At 39.8% G+C, this 23,186-nt stretch overlaps 2 protein-coding genes and 1 long non-coding RNA gene across 3 annotated transcripts; 1 reads left to right on the top strand and 2 right to left on the bottom strand.

Annotated features, from left to right (window-relative positions):
* Positions 1–28: 28 nt before the first annotated feature.
* On the bottom strand, positions 29–13,956 carry LOC135935082 (uncharacterized). Its single transcript, XR_010574174.1, has 3 exons — positions 13,873–13,956; positions 13,617–13,815; positions 29–162 (listed from the first exon to the last, which is right to left on the bottom strand). It is a non-coding gene; the product is annotated as an uncharacterized LOC135935082 (long non-coding RNA).
* Positions 13,957–14,492: 536 nt separating this feature from the next.
* Positions 14,493–15,649, top strand: ND-B16.6 (NADH dehydrogenase (ubiquinone) B16.6 subunit). Its single transcript, XM_065477148.1, has 3 exons — positions 14,493–14,636; positions 14,899–15,049; positions 15,376–15,649. Exons 1-3 carry the CDS (start codon positions 14,543–14,545, stop codon positions 15,581–15,583), a joined length of 453 nt encoding a protein of 150 aa, XP_065333220.1. The 5' UTR covers positions 14,493–14,542; the 3' UTR covers positions 15,584–15,649.
* Hacd2 (3-hydroxyacyl-CoA dehydratase 2) lies at positions 15,631–18,648 on the bottom strand. Its single transcript, XM_065477145.1, has 9 exons — positions 18,488–18,648; positions 18,307–18,423; positions 17,474–17,584; positions 17,298–17,418; positions 17,130–17,234; positions 16,836–17,076; positions 16,217–16,339; positions 16,041–16,159; positions 15,631–15,987 (listed from the first exon to the last, which is right to left on the bottom strand). The coding sequence occupies exons 1-9, from the start codon at positions 18,581–18,583 to the stop codon at positions 15,905–15,907; spliced, it is 1,116 nt and encodes a 371-aa protein (XP_065333217.1). The 5' UTR covers positions 18,584–18,648; the 3' UTR covers positions 15,631–15,904.
* Between the last annotated feature and the right edge of the window lie 4,538 nt (positions 18,649–23,186).

Genomic DNA, 23,186 nt, shown 5'->3' with positions numbered 1-23,186 from the left:
CAGTCATTTCCGCAGTCAGTGGCGGTAGCCGAGGGTTGAACTGACGTCTGTACTCGGTCACATACTCATGTTGGTGCGGTGGGAATGGTACGAAGCGCTGTCGCTCATACAGGGCCGTCTCCCACGCCGCTTTCGCCAGCATCTCTTTCCTCGGGCCTGCAACTGAACATTACACAACTGGTTAATATCATTTTGCAATACTTAATTAATTCTTGAAGTGATTCGTTAATTTTACAACTTTCAATTTCCTACTCAAATTCAAATCGAAAACTTATTTGAGAATGCTAATAATCAAATCAAACCTGCAAGTAAATCATCTCGGCAAGCCTATAAATGCTAGACGCAGACCAGATAACGCAGCCTCGTGTGTTGATACAGGTTTATTTCCATTAATATAAAGTTCTGTTTCAAGAGTAATTTTTCATTGCCTGAATGAAAAAATGCTCTCCCTTACATCTCATGCCCTCATTATTTTCCAAAGTAGAAATTAATGGATATTAATTAGCGTTTCCATTTGTGCTCTATGCTAGTGCACTCGCTTTCTGTCTGCTTGTGAAGAATTCGTCACGCATCCTGGACCAGGCTGATGAATTAACGTGAGGCGCAGTGAAAAGACGTGCACGTGTAGAGGTTAAATATGAATATGGCAGCAGGTGAGAAGGCTTATCAGGCGAGAGGCGCCTTTTGAGGACAATAAAAATACCTTCAGCTGGCGCGGACAGATAGCATTTGGGCTGCTGCGAGATGAAACTCAATTAACATGAGGGGCAGCTGCTTCTCGTTCGGAAATTACTGCTTTAGAACAAATTTATGCATATCAGGCAGACGACGGCCGGCATGTGCCGGATCAGCATATAAAAGGCTCGTGGCGCAGAATCATAACTGTGTCTTGAAGAGCACCACCTTATCTTCTCATTCATCCGCCTCTAAGACTAATCTCCATTCCTGACCCCAAACAAGAAATCGTTTGATAGTTTTACGGGTTTTGTTGTTAGATTTACCGCATGTGCTTAAGCCTTTTTATAATATAGTGTCTTGGAAATATTTAGCTTGAAATTGAAGTGAGGAGCACGGATTTTTTCACATAATAATAGCTTTTATTAAACACATAAAAGCTATTATTATGTGACAAAATCCGTGCTCCTCACTGGAAAAAGCTGGAAAAACGTGTGCTACACAATGAGGCACGCACTCACGAGGCACGCCTGCCACGGATTCCACTTCTTGTTGTGCAAGAGAAAAATCTACCACACCAGTGCCACGAAAGAGTGCGTTTGCAAGCTCTGTGATAAAGAGATCGACTTTTACCATTTCCTGAGCTGTGATAAAAATGATCTTAGCCTCTCGCAGGCAGCAAATTATGTGATAAAATGACTTATTTACTTGTTTAACGAATTTTTAATATGTATGTAGCACACAATATGTGTTTAATAAAAGCTATTATTATTTTTTCACATAAACGCCTTCTTTTCTACTGTAAATCCTGAATTCACGGTTCTCATAAAACCAAAACGTGTGATATCAAAGAAATGCAAGTTTATAGATGATACTGATGATCCCAAGCATCCTCTTATAAGAAAATAAATTGTAATTAAGTGTCCAATAAATGAATAATAATAGATACTGTTGAGGTAACTTTGGAAAAATTCAAACAAACTTGTCAAGAATAATTTTTTTATTCTAAGCTTATTTTATCGTAACACCTTATTTTTTCCTCTCTTTTTCCCTACAATTTTGAAGTAACTAGTAATAAATTTATCTTCAAGCATTGATATTGTGGCCACCATTTTTTGAGTTTTTTATTGATATAATTTTTCGCCGATGGTCTTATCAATTCTTTTTATTTAATAAGGATTTTAAATTGCGATTTGAATAGATAATTTTAAATTAGGAATTGCCTCCAAATTACCAAACCATATAGGTTCTGTAAAAAAAGATTTCCTAGTAGGTTTAAATTTATTAAAAATAAAATCACGGCTCAAGTTGATGAGCGTTGAGAAGAATTTCAGAAAATTCCACTAATTAGCCTTCATCATGGCTGCAGCTTATCGGAACAATGAAAAGCTCTCAAGATATTTGCCAACAAAACGTACAGCAAAGTGCTGTTTCGCTCAAAAGAGGACTAAAATTAACAAGCCCCTTATTATGCCTGTGTATTGTTGGTTCAGCAGTGAAATTTCAGGCAGCGTGCGCGTCGGTTCTTTTGAAAGCGAGCAATAAATAATGCCGTATAAAGAGCGAGAGGATATTTATTGCACGTGCCGCTGGAAAAGGACCCAAGAGTCGATTCGTCAAACTGGACCACACAGCGGCGAATCAATATATATGTATACATATAATCAGGATGGGGCCAATTTTTTTCATTTCCCGGCCCCTCAAGAAATGACGTGCTAGGCGGTTTTATTGTTTTATGAGATGTAAATGTGCGTGAATAATAAAGGTAATGGAGTATCGGCTTCCTGTCTTGTGTGTCGGCTGCTGCACCTCTTTGGCGAAAATCGACGCAATCAGCAGCGAATTGCGATGAGAGAGAGAGAGAGAGAGAGAGAGAGAGAGAGAGAGAGAGAGAGAGAGAGAGAGAGAGAGAGAGAGAGAGAGAGAGAGAGAGAGAGAGAGAGAGAGCAGCGTTTTAAAAGGCTCTGCGTGCGTGCGCGGCGGCTGCGGCGGTGGCGGCGAAAAATTGTTTTATGTGGGTGAGGGTGCATGTGGGGGCCACATGTGTTCCACCATTCATATCAGCGCGTATGGTGTTGAATTTCAAGATCCCAGGAGACACTGCTGCGACCAGGTCTGCAGACTGAATATGTGTGTGTATATATTCTACGCCACCACACCACTTGTTCTGCCATGGCAACAGGATTTGGTTGAAAAATCGGATCCTCAGTTTCCTCTCTCGGCCGTGCTCATTAGCCTTGTAGTGTGTGTATAGTACTCATAGAGTTATGGAATGTTAATGCTTCCCTTACATCTTCGGGCGCTTTGAATATCCCAAGAGCCGTACATTTTCGGCCCTTCACGTACATAGGTGTGCTCGTTTTGCTGGCGAATCCTTGAATAATAAAAAAGTGAAGCTCCGATTCTGCTTGTGAACGCGTTGTGTGTTAAAGATTTTATGTAAATTGGGCAGTGAAAAGGCCTACTGGACTTGAGATTAAATTATCAATCGAGTGCAGGCAAAAATTACATCCGAGAGTTTGAAATTTCTGTTCGATTTTTCGGCCATTAATAAGTTAACACTACTTGTTGAAGGCCGATGCTACCAATTCGTGTTAACTGCTGCCAATCTATAGAGATGTTAAATAAAGGAAAGATTGGCAAAGATTCACAAGGCACTAGCAGTGAAGTCAAAGTAAACTCTTAAAATTAATTATATGCAAGCGACCCAAAGGAATAATCTTTAGATAATTAATATCACTATCACAAAATAAATGTTTTGCTTCGAATCATTCACTTTATCACACACACGCGATATTTTTTATGCACAAAGCTTTGAAATTTCCTCAGTCAGAACCCAGCAATATATGTATATTATAAAGTCAAAGGATGCAGCGCGGTTAGTGGGGACAACCGTCATTCATTTCACATGCACTGACTCAGTGCGCGCTGGATAGTTTTTCGCGAAAACCGCACTACACTGCGTGAATCCCCCATGCAAATCGGGTCGGTAGCACAAACAAGGAAAGAACACGGCCGACCGGCGTATTTTATTTTTAAAGAGCGGAACTGTCAAGGCCGAATCAATCGGGGGTTTTAAATCTGGAGGAGCGAGAAAGCAAGAGCACAGGCGGAGGAGGCGTTTTGTGATTTCTCTCCTCCACTCACTCGGCACTCTTCCCACTGGGGGCTGCTGCGAGAGAGGAAGCTCTCCAGCAGGTATATAATAAATACATTTTTTGCTCCTTTCAAGCTCGAGCGAGCAGCGCTGTTATGGGGTTGTCATTTGTATCAGGCGGCGATTTCACAGAAGGCCGGTCGGAAAAGTAGCTTTGCCGCTTATGTACAAAAAAAAAGGAAATTCTATTGATCGGAATCTAAACGAATTTATGGAATTTTCGTTTTTAACAAGACGCCCCAACACTTTATTTGTGGAACCTCTATTTTGTGCAGTGGATTTCTCAATATAGAGCATTATGACTATATTTGGGCTCCCCTTCAGTAACACAACTTCTATGCAAGAAATTGAAAAATTTGTATGAGAACTTAAAAACTACAAACCGAGTGCTTTTTTGGCTTTTCTAAATTTTATCTTTCAACGTATACTAAAGTCCCACCAGAAAATATTTCGGATTAATGAAATAAACGAAATAAATATGTTTTGAATTCACAGGTTGGGTGAGTCTTTAGTGTTTGAAGTCGCCAACAGATGGCGCCAGCGTATACTTTCGATTTGTAGGCACTTCCGCTGCGATTTCAGACTCAATATTGCTGCTGTGCGTTCTGCTTTAAGAAAACGTGCTGAAATCAAAAATCAGTCCAGCCATTCGCCGCAGAAACGTCGGAAAAAAATTTTTATTTTGAAAAATAGTCTTTCATGATTCTACGGCGATAGGCTTAACCAATTTTGGTTTTCAGCACGTCAATAGAAAACATATCAAGTGAAGTGGCGGGATTTAGTCTGAAATCGCAGCGGAAGTTCCTAAAACTCGAAAGTCTACAGTGGCGCCATCTGTTGGCGGCTTCGAACGCCAAGAGCTTACTCAACTGGTGAATACAAATTGAATTTTGTTTCGCGCTTTTAAGCAGTTCTAATACTTGTCAAATTTAGCTTTTTTGTGTTATTTTAATTGATTTCACTGGATTCTTTGCTACAACATAAACGATAAACATAAATGTATCAACATTTATATAAATTGAATGTATTATCAAGATATCAAGTTTTAGTTAAGTGCATTTTCTTGAAAGTTCCGAACGAAGCTATTATTTCTTGATGAATTGTTTCACAAATATTTTTATCATGACCTAAAATAACACCGAGGAAGAAGATGATGAATGAAATTATCGTTTTTTATTAATGGTAAAAATGACGCGATATTAAGATAAAAAAATAATTGAAAGCCAACAAATATGCGGCAATGCTTTTTCATACGTTTCTTGTACAGATAATGGCTCTTGTCGCATAGTAGTTGTATTACAAATGAGAGCACAAATAATCATATTTGGTCCATATGACTAAAAAATATTACTTTAGTGATTTCAGACCCTCTCGAATAGATTATAGAAGTTTTAGTTTCAAGGAATCCCCTCAATTTAACGCCCGACAAAATAGCGAAAGAAGAAAATGGGAAAATTATCTTAAAATTTTCGTGGAAATTTTATTTTGAAATGAACGAAATTTCACCTAGCACCTAGCACTAATTGGAACGTGCATTCGTGTTAAATTTAGTTTCATCAATCACCTCATAAAAAATGAGTTTCCTTAACGCAACCAAAGATCATGGATAGTAAAATTTTAATTTTTTTAAAAAAGAAAGCAAATATTTAATTTTGGTTCGCTTTTTTATGTGGAAGGGATCACCTTATTTTTACACTGTAAGCATCCCCGGAAAATACACTCATTTAATTCTGCTCTACAAACGCTAGGGCCGGTAGATGAGCCAAACTAAAATTGCCAACCCTGCGCGTCACCTTTAGCTGGTCCATCCACCAACACAATACATTCGATCCACCAACTCAATACATTCGATCTTTATGCACCTGCTTGTATGTGTTTAGAGTTTGGTCTCTGGTCCTTTTGGATTGTAGTTGTTACCCACGTGCTGTGCTCCCTATTTTTCAGGATCGGCCATGTTTCAGCTGGTTTATAGTTCGCACCCTGCCGCAGCCCCAGGTATAGAAACTATCCAGAGGAAAAATAAGGTGGAATGCATTCCATTCTGGCTGCTAGATGAATGTATGGATGGTGCGGGACCGTCTAGCTTAGCGTCTTGTTACACTTTTCACATTTATTTCCGTGTGTGACGTTTGATAATATATCTCGAAGGCCAACTGGAGTACATTCAACATAGTAAGTCATGTCACAAAGTCTTCTCGGAAACTCCGTTTTGTGGGTTCACTCCAGCTTGTTAAGTTTTCTGCGAGCTGTGAGAGTGAGAACACAGCGCATTGCCCGACACCCGACAGTTTGGGCCCTGGCTCTGACAAGCTGGATGTTGATCTCTTTTAAGATTATAGCCGTTGATTCGTTTTAGATAAGCAGCAGTGTAATTTTCGCACGCAATTCGGCCATTAATTTTCTGGAACGGCCATGAAAATGAAATTTTTCGGATTTGCTGAAATGAGAAACACGCATAATACACAAACATGTCATCAATCAATTCAAATTACAGATGTGGGAGCCATAAATTTTTAAATGAGCATTATTATTTATTTCAATCTAGAACTCTTTGAAGTTTTATCGAAAATTATTTTCAAAGTTTCAAAACGCCTTTTTCTCTCGACCCGCCCATTTTTATGTCCGAAGTATATAATATTAAGGTTCAACGCGCGCTCACGCAATTGCGTGGCAGCCGAGTGTGTTCTCAATAAAACTGATATTTACTGCGAAAATATAGGTGGCCTTGATAGGGGCCGTTCAGATAGAAGGTCCCTGCTTCTTTTAAACGCTAGAGGCTATTGCTCGCCGCCTGTCCTTTGTGCTTCTTCCTCCCCCAGCAGGGGATGGTGGTAGCAGAGCAGCAGAGGGAATGAAAAAATCTCTCTTCCAAACGAACAGAGAGAGGTGGCGGGCGAGAAAGAGAAACGAGAAACTGTGGGTACCTGCATCTTCTCTCGTCGCATGCACACAAGTTGGACGAGTCTTTTTATTTCTCTCTTTGCACTGGCAGCGAGTGAGATTGCTGAACTCAGGCAGGCAGCTTGCCGTCGAGAGCGGCGGCCTGGCCTTGGGGCGGCCACCAGACGGCGGCCCGTCACCCCGACACACTCACGGCCTTAGGCGGCCATTCTCATTGCGTTGTGCTTTTCTCACGAATTATTGGAAATTGAATTTTTTTTCCCTCCAGTCCCTTCCCTTCGATGCACGAGCATGCCTGGTTAATGGGCATCATTCACGGCGTTGCACTTTGAAATACAATTACACGCGTCAAAAGAGAATTTATAAAATCATGAGCCATAGAGAGATGCACTGCAATATAACTTGATTTATTTTTAAAATAATAAATAAAAATTTCAAGGTCTATCGTTCACATGTATTTTTAGAAAATTTAATACTTCTCGAAACGCCTTCTTTTGAAACTTGTCATACGAAAAAAAATCACAAAAGAAGCATTATATGTATTGTATAGGGGAGTATAGGGGAAAAAATGTACTAGTATGGTTCCCATAGCAAGGAAGGAACACAAAAGGAGTCCAGCTATTTCCTCGTGTTTTAGAAAACGAACTAATATGCTATATAGTATTGTTGGTCACGTTTCTGGATATTTGATTTATGGTCCTATGGACGTTTTGAAAAGGCCCACCATCATGGTCAGTGGGGGGTATACCAGCCAACCATCCTTAATCCTTAGCAACAATCGCAACAACCGTTCCAGAAAACTTTGAAATATTATTAAACGTGTCAAAAGAGGATTTACTTAGTAAATCATAAGCCATAGAGAGGTGCACTATAACTTGGTTTGCTATTATTATAAAATAAAGAACATTTTCAAGGCCCACCCTTAGAATTTATTTTTAGTTAATACTTCTCGAAAGCAGTCTTCCTTTTGAAACTTGTCATTTGAAAAGCATCACAGCAAAGAAGCAATATACTTTTTACACAAAAGGATCCAATTCATTTCCCTTGAATTCTAGAAAACTGGTAAATTTTATGTTATGCTATATTGTTGTTCACGTTTCTGGATGTTTGATTGCATGTGAGGCGTGCAAAGGTGAAACTCGCCCTTCCTGCACCTTTAGCCTCGCACGACAGCAGTCGAAACTAAAATGTTCTCTCTCTGGATAGGATGAGATTTCGTGCAAGAGAATTCTAGAAACTTTGATCTCATACTAATAAGACCCGCGCTACGTACGGGGTAAGAATATATCCAATTGTATTTATGTAAAAATATTTTAATGGACCCTACTTATACAATACCCATCGACAGGGGGGGTCGCAGTCAAGGGGCGGGGGCAAGGGAGGGGGGTTCGGGCCCCAAAGGTTTTTTTGCCGCCGCCCCATAGGGGCCCGGGGAGCCCTCTTTGCAAGCGGCCTCCCTATGCGCCTGTGTAAAAAAATCGCCAAAACGGGGCGAAACCCGGGTGGCCGACGCGGGGTCGCCCACGAACGCGTCTTCAACGGAGAAACCCGCCATTCCTCCCATAGGCGAATTTAAAAAAAAAATGAAACCAAAAGGGGCCTTTTCGAGGGTCTTTCCGGGGCAGAGGGGGGGGGCGAGGGGGATGGGGGGTTGAAACCGGTGCCATCGCCCGCAGAATTTAACGGCGAGTTCAGCCGTTCAGCCATCACCGGTTTTAGCCCGCGAGTCCCATAGTGGCCGAGATATTCGAAAGGTGCAAAAACGTGGTTTGGACAATAATTATTATTTTTTTTTTTTTTGAGGAGCCCCCGCGACGGCCCGCCGCGAACACTCATTCGAAAGAGGATGCAATTAGCTTCATTTTGACGTTGTAGTACCGCCATCCTGCTCAAACGGCGCCGGAGCTGGAAGGGCCGAAAGAGTTAAAAACAGGCAAAAGTCGAAATCCCCATAAGATTAACACGGGTGCCCACTTTGTTTGGGATCAAAATTCCAAGATAGCCAATCTTTAAGTTTGCCCAAAAAACTAAGGCCCTGCGAGTATGAAATCCGGGTGACCTCCTCAGGGTCAGCGGTGACCCTTCAAAGTTCGAAAACGCGATTTTTCGGTACTCGTGGCCCCCTCGCGGGGTCCCTATGGGCCCCAGGGCCCCCAAACTCGAGATTCGATTAGGCAACGAGTGGACGAAGCCAACGGTATGCGAAAAAGATTTATCCGCGCAATAGCGAGAAAGTTATTAAACGGGCAAATTTTGCCCATTTTCCACTTTGTACCTTTCGGCAGGCATATCTCCGGACCTGGGCAAAAAATGAAAAAAATGGCCCTAGAGGCGATGCGGAATTTAACTGTAAATTTAGCTGCGAACATTTTAAGACCAAATTCGACCTGATCGGATGAAAACCTGGGAGGAGATAGGTTTGGCGCGCGGCGCGGAAGGATTTTTCGCCTCCCTTAGGCTTAACATGGGAATTTCGAATTCGGATTTCGGGCGGGAAAAAAAATCTTTTCGGCCGCGACTGCTATGCCATACTCTTCCGCCCGGCAAACAGTCCCTGAAAACCGATTTTGGCGGAAATCCGGGCCATAGGCGAATTACGGCGGAGCATTGAAAATCCGCGTTCTGCCGTGCACGCAAATGGCCAGAAGCCGCCGGCCGCTAAATCTCGAATTTGACCATCGGACACATACGACTAAGTGCGCAGGTGTCTGAAACCGAATTTTAACCGGTCTAACTCTTCCCAAATTCATTTTATAAGGGATTTCGGTTTTTGGTATGCAAAACGCGTGCACAGTTCGCCCCCGCCCCCGACTTGGCCCCCCACAACCGAATTCAAGTGCGAAGCGCTTGTTAAAATTATATAATGCATTATTTGTGATTTTTAATTATTTGGAATTTCACAGTCTTGATTCCTGATCTTAACATTCTGATACATCAAATCACGATCCGAAATAAACAAGTCGAATTATACTACAAAAGATGCATTTCTGTCACGGCTCGAACCCACAATGGTTCTATTATATCTATATACTTTCAGAAAAAAACCCAAAAGCAACGCACATGGGGCGTACCATGCAGCCAACTATCTTTAGAAAATTAGTAATATATATTTTACTGAATTTAACAAAAAATACTACTTCCACCTCTGCCCAATCAGGCATGGCGAGCTAAAAAATTGAAAAATTATACAATAGCAAAATTAGTATCACACGCTCTCGTACCATATTACATACAGTCGTCAGTTTCGGCCGCGAAACCTCGTCAGCAATAATTTACCACCAAATCAAAATTCATTGCTACATTATAAGCTGCAGAGAATTTTCAACCAGTTTTGATCGTTGGAAAGGTAAAGCATTCTAAATCATTGAATCTGAATCTGAATATTGCTGATTAGGCTTGCGGGGTTGAAACAGCCTCAGAATGGTACGAACGAGTCGTGTGATTAATTTTGCTCATTCGCTGCTGGCTAATATTAGGATTTTAGCTGAAAATCATCTGCTCTTTAAAAATAAAAAAGCACCGTAGGCAGTCTGCTAGCTGCTACATGTCGCGAGTTGAATGCGATATATATGTTGCGTACTTGCGAGCAACATCTTATAGGGTTTCGCTCTAATGTGATGCTGTTGCCGAGCACTCGAGCTGGGAACTGAGCGGTCCGAATTTTTCGCTCAGGCCGTATAAGCGCGAATCAAATTTTATATATCATATCTTGTGTTGGCTGCTGGAAAGCGGTGCTTCTGCAATAATCGGCTCCCCCTTTTTCGTGGAATCCGGACGGGATTTTCAAGTGACGGAGTGGGTGTGTGTAGCCGTAGCCGAGTGGATGTGTGTTGTTATTATTTCCACTCGCTCTTTCCTCTCGAAGCTAGAAAAAAATGGTACACTGCGACGCGCAGCTGGGTTATCGCATCAGCAGGCGCTTATCCTCGCTCACTGCTCAGTCCGAATTGTAGGAAACGATAATTGCAGCAGGAAAACCGCCGTCGTGTATAGCACAGCACAGGCTATCTCGCTTTAAATATCATACCATGCTCTTGTGCTGCGCCGGGCTTTTTGGTAATGCTCCACGATGGCTTCTAGGCTGGATATTAATGTGCCGTGAACGAGAAGAAGTGAGTCATGTGCAGATTAGCAAGTCGTAATTGAAAGGGACATGAAAATTGTAGCGAAGCAGTTTAAACTTGAGGTTTGACACTGAACTTGGCTGAGCGGTTTTTTAATGATAGCAAAATGACAAATGTTCACCTCGGATGATTGCACCATAAATCCAGATTGAAAAAATCTAGCAATGATGTGATATACTGGATGATCGTAATTATTTACACATCCATATTATACTCCCTGATTAAAAAAACCTGCTTTATAAACTCGAAAATTATAAGTTCAAGTCGTTCGTTCTACTTAGAAATTCTTGAAATTTTAACAAAATTCGTCCAACACAACCCTTTTTAAGAGGAATAATACAAATATTTTTTGCAGTTATAAAAATTTAATAAATTGACCTCTATAGTCACGAAACACTCGTTTTTGGTATTCATTTTAAACCTGTTTTGCTCTTTGAACAAAACTTCTGCTATCGAATAAATTTAAAGAGTCCAATACGAGAGAAGAAAGCAATAAAAATGTTGGCAAAATACTGAATATTGGTTTCGATTCGCGGCAGGAGGCGCCAGCAGCAGTGAACAATTAACTTTTTAAACCTGTTTATTCTCTCGGAGCGCAGCTTATTTTTTGCCAAGTTCATGAGCGTTCGTCGCGATCTGTATGAGAATGCCCAAGGTAAATTATTGGATGTACATGCGAGCTGCATGCTGAAATAAAAGGCACACATATAAGAATATCGTGAGCTGCCCTGACATCAGGTCGGAGAGGATATCTACCTGCCCTCGAGAAGCAAGTGGGCGTGGCGTTGAGCACGGCAATTTTTAAGAGTGCAAAAAATTGAAGTTTTTTCTTATCATCATCAATTAAACTGTTGGCCGAAAAATTGCGTTCGCATGAGTTGGCGCGAACGACGAGATCAATCTCAAAGCCGAAAATGAGTTAATTGCCCGTTCCAAATTAAGTGTTGCTTATGCGATTAATTAAATAATACTTTATGTGTTTTCATCCAATAATTGCTCTGACCCTGGAGAGAAACGAAGCTCCGCCAGCGTGTATTATTTTGATGCCTGCTTTCCTGCTCGCGCGCCCAGATATTCGACATGAAAACGCTGAAAATGTCAATTTGTTAGAGGGCCTTTAAATGAACACGTCCGAGCGTAGGCGCACGGTACAAAATCGCGAATCATCTATTATCTCTCCCGTATACATATACACACACACGGAGTCATTTATCGGCGAACAATGTGCAATTTCGAGAAATCCTCGACCCCCTTCATTCGCTAGCGCCAAGGAGAAGGTCACTCTCCACGCGCGCGCTGCCTAAATTTACGGCAAACTTTTTATCTAGCCACTTTCGGCGCTCAATCACCGCACCGCACTAAAAACAGTGAAATATTAATATAAAGCCGGCTCTCGAGAATGCCCAACCCACAAGGACCGCCAGCAAAATTATATTGCACTCATTTTCGCCACATCCTGTCTCCAATTTCGGCATAATATTTATCCCTGCTCTTGTAAACAAATCCACATCGATTTCCTCTTACAAAATCCCACATCAACGCCCCTATCGCCGCTAATTTAATATTCGTGCCCAGACTATTTCAACACTAATTGTTTTAGCACTGCCCAGCGCTAAATTTGGGACAGAGTTATACAATTAAGTAAGAAACAAGCTACATTTCGTTATATAATTTATAACTTTTAATGTTCAATGGCGTAGCATTTTATTTTTAATTAATATTTAATGGAATGCAATATTCCATAATTTGGGTATAATTTATATTTGATCAGCAATTAGAAGTTTTTGAAATGTAGTGTTTTGATTCCGTTTAAAATAACATTTTTGTATTTTTCGAGATTATAACTGAGAAAAAATAATTAATTTTAACAGCAATCATTGTGTCTCGCTTAATATCCTAAAATGTAGGCCAAGTCTGCGCCAAAATATACCCAACATTATGAATATTAATTTGTTTTTAATAAAACTCTAAATTCATATTCTTCCCACACCTCATATTGAAAATCTTCCAACTATCAGACTGAAGACCCAAGGGGCCCCCAGTGTTTCTCGGCACGCACAAAAGCAGACCTGACAGGGTCCCAGGTATGTGTACCGACTGAACGACTGAGAGCGTGTCCGCCTGATACCCAGCCTGCCTCACCTGCCCACACACCAGGCAAAAAATAAACCAACAACAGCTGCTCGCAGAAGAGAGGAAATTTTCTCTCTCTCGCTCTCGCTCGCGCGAACACATGCACACGCTCTGTCTTCCCGATAGCAACAGGGACAGCCCAACAGATGAGGCAGAGCCGTTTTTCGGAAGCCGAAGCCCTGCTCTCGATTCTGGTTCCTGTGCGTAATCGAATTGTTGCGAAATCTCGGCCGATCGAGCTCTCGCTGAATTTTTCGCCGAATATGAATTCTGGGGAGGCGCACGCGGGTCGATGCTTGTTACAAGGAAAGTGCGCAAAATGAGTTTCAGCTGCGCAACAGTCAATTGCCTTGTTCTGTGCTCTTAATTTCGCGTTAAAATGCAGGAAAGGTGTTTTCTGGGTGACGAAACAGTTTCCTTCTGCTTTAATAAAAAATGTATGTTCACCTTTTACTTTTAAAACATTGGAATCAAATACAATGATTTTTTTTCAGGGCCACCGCCGAATTTTTAGGGACTATTTTAAATAGATTAATTATATTTGCATTACGACAGTACACAATTTTAAGTGGTCTAGTGGAAATTTATTGTAAAATTAGACTTATTCTGGGATCTACGAGAAATACCTTTAATCGCGTTTTATCGCAATAACGATGCCTGCGTCGTGCTCTTTGGCAAAGCCGCCTCTTTATTGTCCTCACCTGACATCGCGAGCCGTGTCTGGCGCTGGAGCAACCTGCAGACCCCGAGGGTGAGGCACCTCCTCTCAACTGCCGCCGCCTATAACCTCCAGATGTTCGGCTGCTGATACCGCAGCTTAACTAGCTGATAAAAATTAAGTTTTATTGAAATGGTTGCATGCATAATATGTTGTTCTGTTACCAGGGAGACTGTGCCGAGTTTACATTTCTCGAGAACGATCTGCGCGGAGTGAAATGTTGGTTATTCCGTTCGTGAATGTATCAATATTTCAAGGGCAACAAATTCTGCATGGAAAGTTTGTTGGTATAATTATTACGTGTCGCAAAAGAAAATATAGTGGTCGGCGCGAGAGTTTTATCAAGATTGGGTTCGCGGCACGCTATTATACCAGCATACGCGATGATGTGAAACAATATGACAATATAATATACTTCTTGTTTAATTTATTCGCCGTGTAATTGTATGTAGTATGAATTAAACATATGCTTTAGAGGAAATGCGAAAAATGTATAAGCAAGAAAATTAGCAGAATGAGCTGTCAAAGTCACGCATTGTGAATAAATGGAATGATGTGCAAACAATAAGCAGGAAATTCAGTTTTATTGAACTGACAGTTCAGTTTGAAAAAAAAATATTTTTAATGTTCTTTGAAATAACAAAGAGCTGTAGTAGTTCACATCTATTTTCGCTATTAGTTGTGAAATTAAAAAAATTTTGGCCACTACTTCTACTACAATATTAGTATCTCCGTCAATGCTGGCGGCGAAAGGCTAATTTCGCGCCATTCAGCAGCAAAATATCGACTGCACCGTCTGTCTTTTATTTTTCTTCTCTTCTTGCCAAAACAAAGATGGCGACGGCGGTCAAGAAGCAGGACATGCCGCCTTCGGGCGGCTATCGGTCGATTCCTTACGTCAGGAACCCGGCCAAGTCCTATTTCAGCGGTAAATATCATTAACATTAAATTTGCTACATTTTGATACGCATTTTACTTGATTGTTCCGAATATTTCTTTAAAAAATCAAGTTTTGAAAATGAAAGACATTCTGCCACCAGCTGATATCGATTCACAAATTGATTCCTTAAAATTTGTGTTTTGAACCTGTCAGATCATTTTTTATGTACAAAACTTTCATAATTTGCATGTGCTTTATTTTTAGGGTGTGACTTGCTTATCTATGTGCATGCTTCTTGCTCTGATTTCAGGCGTTGGTCTCATCGCTGGATTTGTAGCAATCACTTCCTATGGTCTGTTTGAATATTACAGAGCCAGTAAACAAATCAGGAGGAACCGAGTTGAGAGACGGAGTGCATATTTGGCCCTGACACCTCTGCTCACAGCTGAGAAGGACAGAGAGTAATGAATTCTGTTCATCAGTGTTAACCAACCCTGTTCCAAATCTACAAAAGTAGTGCATAATTGAAATGAAATTAATCAGATTGATTCCTTTGGTTAACAGCTGGGCAGAAGAATAACCAATAAATCTTTAAAAATAAAATATTTAATTGGTCAGTGCCCAGTGGTGATATTTTTACGTGGCTAAATCAATGTTGTTTGAAACATTGAAACAGCCAACTTGCGATAAAATCTTGTTATTTTCAACTTGTGGCTACACCACAACAAGTCCATTACAATTTTTGTCTCTTCCTTTAGCACCTTTTAAGTTAAAAAAATTATTTCAGAAAGCTCAAGCAGCTGAGACGCAATCGTGATGAAGAGGCCAAGTTGATGGCCGATGTGCCTGGATGGGAAGTGGGCACTTACTACGGTGAGAAGGTCTACAAGAGCCTGCCTGAAGACGCGTGGGTTGAGCCTCACTCGAGGGAGTTTTACGCTCACGCCTCCGAGAGGGACTACCGTAGGAGACTGTTCTTCAAGAACTGGATCTAAGCTGGTTGTATATTGGAAAATATGTAAATTTAGAATAAATGAGATGCTTTGTTGTAGTTAAACAAATGATAACTATTTTAATTGGCAAAAAGTACACCAATTGAAAACTTGACATTTAGTGCTGTTTAAAATAACACTTATTTTGGTTGTTGCACACAAAGCATTGACTACCACAGACGACACATCATAGCTACATACCCGCAAAACAACAAAGCAATGGAATCAATAACCGTAAAAACAATTACAGGCTTAAATAGCCAGAGTATCAAAATTATGGCCCGGACTTGATGGAGTATAATGGTCCTCCAAAAGACAAGTTGGTTAATTGTACTTTCGGATCCAGCTCTTCGGTCCCAGCTTCTTCACCCTGGTCCTGTACATGTGACTCATCATGAAGTACATCACTGGAAGTGAAATGAAAATTGTAATCGATTATTTTAAATAAAATTACCCTTACTTGGCACACACAGAAATAGCAAGTAAATGCGCATCACTGTCGGCAGGTAGAAGGAGAAATTCCACTTATTTGGCATGGAAATGCTGAATCTGTTGGTCTCTTCGTAATATGGGATGTCCCTAATAATTATAGTAAACTATCAGCTGAAGTATCGGGGCATTTTTATCGATGCTTACCTAATGATTACAACTCCTTCGCACAAAAATCCCAGAGGATACAGTGGTACCCAGATAGTATAGCGCAACCATGTGAGAATGGAATTTTCCATGTTGTACAGCTGGGTGATATAGTATGGGTACCTGAGGGTATTTGGTCATCAGATATCACAAGAAGCTGACACTCGTCTCAGTTACAGCCTCTTTTTGTCATTGAAAATTGTGCGAAATATTAACGTCATTTTTGGAAAAATAACTTGAAAAATGTTAGTAAAAATTCGTATAAAACTCAATTTAATAATTCATCAGATAATAAAATAAAAAATCTTAACATTTTATTATTCGCTGGCCATAATTGACTGGTTAAATTTGCAGCTCATTGAAACCATCAATCTAGTCACTTCTTATGAATTATAATGTGTCATGTGGTTGAAAATTTTTATATTCATTAAAATGTGCATTTAAATAAAATTATGTTTTAGTAATAAATATAAGAATAGAAAGAAATAACATGCTGATGTAGTAGCAAAAATCAGAACAACACAACTTCCAAGTCGAGAGTAATTTCTCGTCAAACTGAGCTGTAACTATATTATAACACTATCCACAGGTGCTATTAAAATACTTGATTTTTGTATACCTGACTACTTCAATCATGCTCCAGACGAGGAAGAGGTAAAAGACGACAGGTTTTGTTTGCATCCTAGGCTCCGCTTCTATCATGACAAACAGAATTATGGCTCTTCCTGTCACTTGCAAGAATGGTGTGAGCGCGCTGCCTTTGGTGTAGCCAAACATTGGATGCAACACCTCCAAAAACTGCATCAGCTGGATGAACTTCATTGCTGGGCCGACTGCTTCGTAAGTACCTTCCATGGACTCTGTTAGACCGAATATTTATTTTCTAGCGCCAAAAATTCAAAGGTAAAGTTACCTGCACCACTTTTGTAATGCCTGATGTACATGACAATTAAAACGTAGGAAAAGCCAATGAACTGCAGAAGATTGTAAATTGCTAGATAAATCTTCTTTGCACTCTCTGGAAGGGAAAGAGTTTTCAAAATTTAGCCAAAAATGAGCAAAATGAGAAAGGCAAAGACACCTCTCCTATATCCAAGTTCCTCCTTTTGCAGTTTGTCGTAAATCTCGGGAAAGTCTCTACGAATGTCACGCGTTTCATCCTCGTCAAAATCCTCCTCGCTCTTCCATTTGTCAAAGTCTATCTGTTAAAATATTGTCAGTTTTGCAAAATGTTTTGCAACAAGCACAGTAATCTACCTTCAGCCATGCCGGTTTCTGCGGCTTGGCGGTGAGTCTTGGCCACCAGGCCTTCTTCGTTTTACAAAGAGTCAAATCGACCTGCCTGTCGGTCACCTTTAGAGAGCATTTCTAAAAATAACAAAAATATTTAGCTTAATAGTACGAGCTTAAAATAAAATATTTGATATGAAAAATTGTATTTTGCCTCAAAAATTACACTCTTTGTTGCTAATGTTAAGTGTGAAGAGATTATTCTGTAGTGTAAATTTCTCTAACGTACTTAACCAGTGATTATGGTTACATACAGTTTGATGTTATTATTTGATTTTCTTTAGTCAAGACTTTTCAGCAAGCGATGTCATTAAATTTTGTTTATTTTTAAGCCTATGGACTATGGAGCTATGATTGTGAAAAAATATCAAATATTTCTGATTTTGAAAATAATTCTTAATAAAATCAGATATCATGTTCACTCCGACTGCTTTTCATAAATATGATTTCTGTAATTAGCCGCAGCTAAAGAAATTCAATCAGGGTTCTCATTCTCATAGATAACAAACCTATAAATATGCGCTTATCTGATTGTTTTTCATCATAATTGGACTTGATTTGTAGAATATATAAAAGCAGTGATGTTGCTAAATTTATGAAACCATTAAAAATGATATTATTTATATTTCCCAATTGAGTGGGATAATATAGAACTGCAATTAAGTCACCACTCCAATATGATAATAATATTATATAGATATTCATGTTGTGGACGGAATCAGATGCCCCGTTCTTTCAAATTGCTTTTAATTTTAATGCTTTTGAATATTTAATAAGCTAAGAAAAAATACTTTTCTTACGTCTGGGTCAATTGCTGCACTCAAGTGAAGAGCAAAAGAATAGCGTTTTAGGCCCTGGGCACCGACGCCGTTAGCAGAAAATTCAACTGTCTCCTCCTTGATGCGCAAATGTGGGTCCTAGCAGAAGACATAAAATATTCATTTACAAGGGTTTCGCAAGATAGTGCTAGCTTTAATATACCTTTACGCTCTTGAGATCGACCTTCAGGGTGGCAACTGAGTCAGTTTGCGCCCAGTACACAAACGGGCTAAGAGTTCCTTCTGATTTTTCCATCATTTTAAATTTTAATGCTGAGGAACTGATAAGACTCGGCCCATGGCCTACCAAAACAACCTAAACAAAGATCACAGAAGAAGAAGAAGTTATGGTTCTATAAGGGGGCGGGGATCTCCAGATCCAGATGATCATGGAGAGACCAAAACAAACCGGTAATATGTGTGTACTCTTCAGTTGTTATAACTTTACAATTCTTTTCAATATTTAATTTCATTATATAGTTATCAAAATAAATTTCCAGGATTAAAGATTTCAAATAATTATCGTTTACTTTACAGCTGCTGGACATAAATTAAGTTAATATTTTATCTGTAATAACCGGTTTATATTTTTTATTCCTACTCAATTCTGTTTAGCTAACAATGAGTGAGTAGCAATGAGCAAGGTGCAAGGTGCCAGTCAATTTTATTCTTGAAGAGAAAATCGGACTTCTTCAACTTCTTGACCTCTTGATGGTGATGTCAGAATATTCGAAATATTATTTCACCTCGACCAGGTACATAGTTTCGGCCACTGTACTTTAGCCCTAAATTAATCATGATCGAGACAAAATTAGAAATATTTAATACATTTCATAAACAGAAATATAAATAATGTCAGCTCATTAACGTTAAAAATACTACTTAGGTTTTCTAGTGTCTTATGTATTTTTATCCATGACAAGGCTTGGAGTAACGTTATACTATTATATTTACGTTTAATTTATTATTGACTTAAAATCTATTTTAAAAATTAAATTTACAATTCATTTAAGATAAAGCTAAGAAGAAAATTCGAAAAATTTCTTATTATCCCATTATATCACTTTCAGATAGTAATTTTGCTAAGTTTCATTCAGATTTGAAATTTTAAACCAGCTCGTTGGCTCTCATTGTTAGGGCATTCTCACGAGGGTCAAAGCAGTGTGGGAGTTATTTGAGCAGTTTGGGATCTAATAGTAGCTGCCCAAACGCCAAAGATGGCAAAAGGTGGTTAATTTAGACTCTTAAAATGCTCAAATAGATCAACAGGCTGGGAGGCGCACCAGCACTGACTCGCCACTTGCTGATTTTCGCATCTTTCCAGCGGCTTTAGGGACATATAATATGTATGATGTTTCCATTAAAGACGACATTTCCTCCGTGTAGGGAGGCGAGAGCTCCAAGCCATCCGGGCAACATATGTTCCATGAGATATCCGCTCCGATGTATTGTGTTATTATAGGACCTGGGACACACAAGTGAGCTCATAGCCCGCGGGAAGTGCTGAGCAGAGCTCAAAAAATTATGTTAGTAACATTACTAGAGTTCCAACGTAAATTGCTATACATTCACTCTATCACTCTTCATTCTTTTCAAATATTTTTTTTTAAGTTGACCTGGTCAAACCATTTGAAGTGTAGAGGGCAAAAATATTTGGCCCTCTTGGTGTGGGAAACTGCGAGCGCATAAAGAGAGAATCTGACATTTTCTCAACAAAAAGGCTTCCGAAATGAGAACTATATATTTTTCATTTTCTTTAGGAATTTCAATCTCTCAGATCCCTCAGGGGCGTTGTTGACGCTCTAAGCCCTCTTTGTTAGGGGGCGACTATTGTTAACTTGTATACCTGCGAGTGAATAGTATGTTTCAAGATATTTTTTCGCTGAGAACACCCATGGTCTTCAAAATTCAACATTCGAACATTCCTCTGGGGCAAGCTCATTGAAGTGAGTTTCCTGTATTTGACAGCTTGAGCCTCTTTTTGCGTCCTTTAAGGAAAAAAAACTGGCCACCCAGAGTTTGAAAATTTCTCATGATTTTCACATTTGTCATAGAGAGTGTCTATACATCTTTATTACCATAAGCAGTAATTCGTTATGAAAATAAAAGTGTCACGTAAAAAATCCCGAATAATTTCCAATCAACCTCCTAATGTCCGCAAATTCGTCTGAAACTGCTCCGATGGTAAAATTTGATAAAATGCGCACCTTGGAAGGGAAACAAGAAAAGGATTATTGTTTTTACAAGGGAACCCTGGATATGTTCCGCCCGGCGAAACGGATACTCGCCGCAAATTTTTAGTATTAAGTACAGTAAGAAACGGGCACCAATTAAAGTTCTTCTATCTAGCATAGTTTAAGAATAACAGAGCTGCAAAGATTTTCCAAGTGTCCACGTGGAACTGAAATATTAAAAAAACCACTGCACTTCATACTAAAAATTGGCGGCGAGTGTTCCGATTCGCGGGGCGGAACATACCCAAGGTTTCCCTTGTTAGTTTAAAATTAAATTTGACACTTTTAACTCCAAATTATTTTTTAGACATTTGTGCATGGGTAGTTTGTCCAGCAAGCCGGGATTTCCCAGAAATTTGTTTTCAGGCTTCTAGTTCAGAATTCTAGTTTCATGTGTGTCATTTGAATTCATGACAAGAGACTGAATCATCCATATTACGTTTTTGGGCATTTCGCAGCTTTACCCCTTGGCAAACTGCGCTGAAAATTCAGCAAATTTTGTATTCCTAATTTATATTTTCGAATATAGAGTGGTATTTTACTTTTTAAATCTTCGTGTATTTTCCCCAGCCTGATATGGCCGATTAAAAAATTTCCAAGTGTGCTTGAAGGGTTTGTTTCTAGTTCATGTATATTCAAATTCATCACTAGACTCTAACTCTTGAAACACGCTTCTTGGACTTATCCATCTAATTTTTGTGTAATTGTTGTCGCTACCATCGTGGTTAATAACTTTAATTACTGTTCTTCTGTTAATGAAATCGGATTAATTTTTTTTTTAATTTTCAATTTATTTTAATCAATTCGAGAACATTCAACTCGTCTGAGATTAAATTTAAATTAATTGTCTTTCCACAGGTAATGCTGCTTTTGCTGACGAAAATTTCCCGATTGTGCTAGATGGGTTTGTTTCTAGTTTCATGTGTAATTTGAATTCATGACAAGAGACTGACTCATCCATTACGTTTCTGGGCATTTCGCAGCTTTACCCCTTGGCAAACTGCGCTGAAAATTCAGCAATTTTGTATTCCTAATTTATATTTTCGAATGTAGTGGTATTTTACTTTTTAAATCTTCGTGTATTTTCCCCAGCCTGATTTGGCCGATTAAAAAATTTCCAAGTGTGCGTGAAGGGTTTGTTTCTTGTTTATGTATATTCAAATCCATCACTAGACTCTAACTCTTGAAACACGCTTCTTGGACTTATCCATCTAATTTTTGTGTAATTGTTGTCACTACCATCGTGGTTAATAACTTTAATTATTGTTCTTCTGCTAATAAAATCTTGTATTTCCAATATTTTTGAGGTTCATTTGAATCAATAATAATTCTAGTTTCATGAGTTTTTGAATAAAATAAATATTAGATTTAAACTTTTCCATGACGCTCTTTTAAATTACCTAATGCCTTAAAATTGTTTTGGTTTTATAATCTTTATTTCTCTCTGTTTTTATTTTATACGTCGCATTTTTTCTGCACTTTTTCACTGTTTTAATTTTTCTACCCCATCCATCGTCGTAACAAAAAAAATTGTCAGTTCCTTGACTTCCACGTAATTAATAATTCTCAGGTATAAAGTATTTCATTTCCAAAATTTTAACCAAGAACGAAATTAAGTACATCACTGTCTGGAAATCAATTTGGTCGGCTGTGGGTTGAATGTTATAGATGCAGGGCAGCGGCAACAGGTATGTGAAACGCGAGCATAAGTAAATTTCCTCGCACGTGGTGAAGGGGAAGCGCCTGCTTGAGCAGATCGGGCAGCCGGGAAGGGGAAAAACTCTTTTGCCGGAGCAAATTTTCAACAATGAGCGCTTCGACGCGCCAAAGGTTGGACCAATGGGAGAGACTTTGTCCACCGGTGGATCAGCGCGATTGGACGGAGGCCAGCGGTGGAGGGCAATCAACCGACGACACCGAGTCTTGGTCAAGTACAGCCGTGATTTCTACAATCATTCTCTCCGCCGATCAGCAACGAGAAGCACACGTCTCACCTGGGCGCCTTCAGCAGCTGAGCCGAGCAATGGTGAAGTACACAATTTCCTAGCTACCTGTTGATTCAGGCCGGCAAATAACTGACCGTACCTTCTGGTTCTGGACTCTCTGTACCACTCTCGGACACTCGCGCGTGTTATTATTGTTTTTCACCTCTCTTCTTGTCAAGTCTTTTGGGGGCCCGTTCATTGATAAATTTTTCCAGCAAATTTGCGAGTAGCGCGACCCTGGGCTGTTTTTCTCCATGTCTCTTCGTGCTCGAGTGTGCTTGATGGGTGCGAGTCTAGTACATGTGAGTTTGCGAATCCATGACTAGATCCTCACTCATCCATTACGCTCAAGAGCTCTGCATTGCCTCCGGACAAGACGCTGAGAGAAGACGCCGTGACGTCACGTGCATCATATTCACGTTCGATTCGTTACTCCCGAGCTCGCCTCAAGGTTGCGTTATACTCCTCTCTACCTGAAATTATTATATTGTGTGGAATTTATTGCGGCCGGGCCGCATTTCGGATTATTATTATCATTCAGTTGCCGGGCCGACTGCTGTACTTGCCTTATTCTCGGGCTTTCGTGATTCACCCGCCCAGCGATGGAAATTAAAGTAATAATCATCGTCCGCCGTGGCCAACT

The sequence above is a fragment of the Cloeon dipterum genome, chromosome 2 (assembly GCF_949628265.1).
Source record: "Cloeon dipterum chromosome 2, ieCloDipt1.1, whole genome shotgun sequence".
Taxonomy (NCBI): Eukaryota; Metazoa; Arthropoda; class Insecta; order Ephemeroptera; family Baetidae; genus Cloeon; species Cloeon dipterum.
Note: the sequence above shows the minus strand (reverse complement) of the source record. Positions and strands in the feature narration are given on the sequence as shown.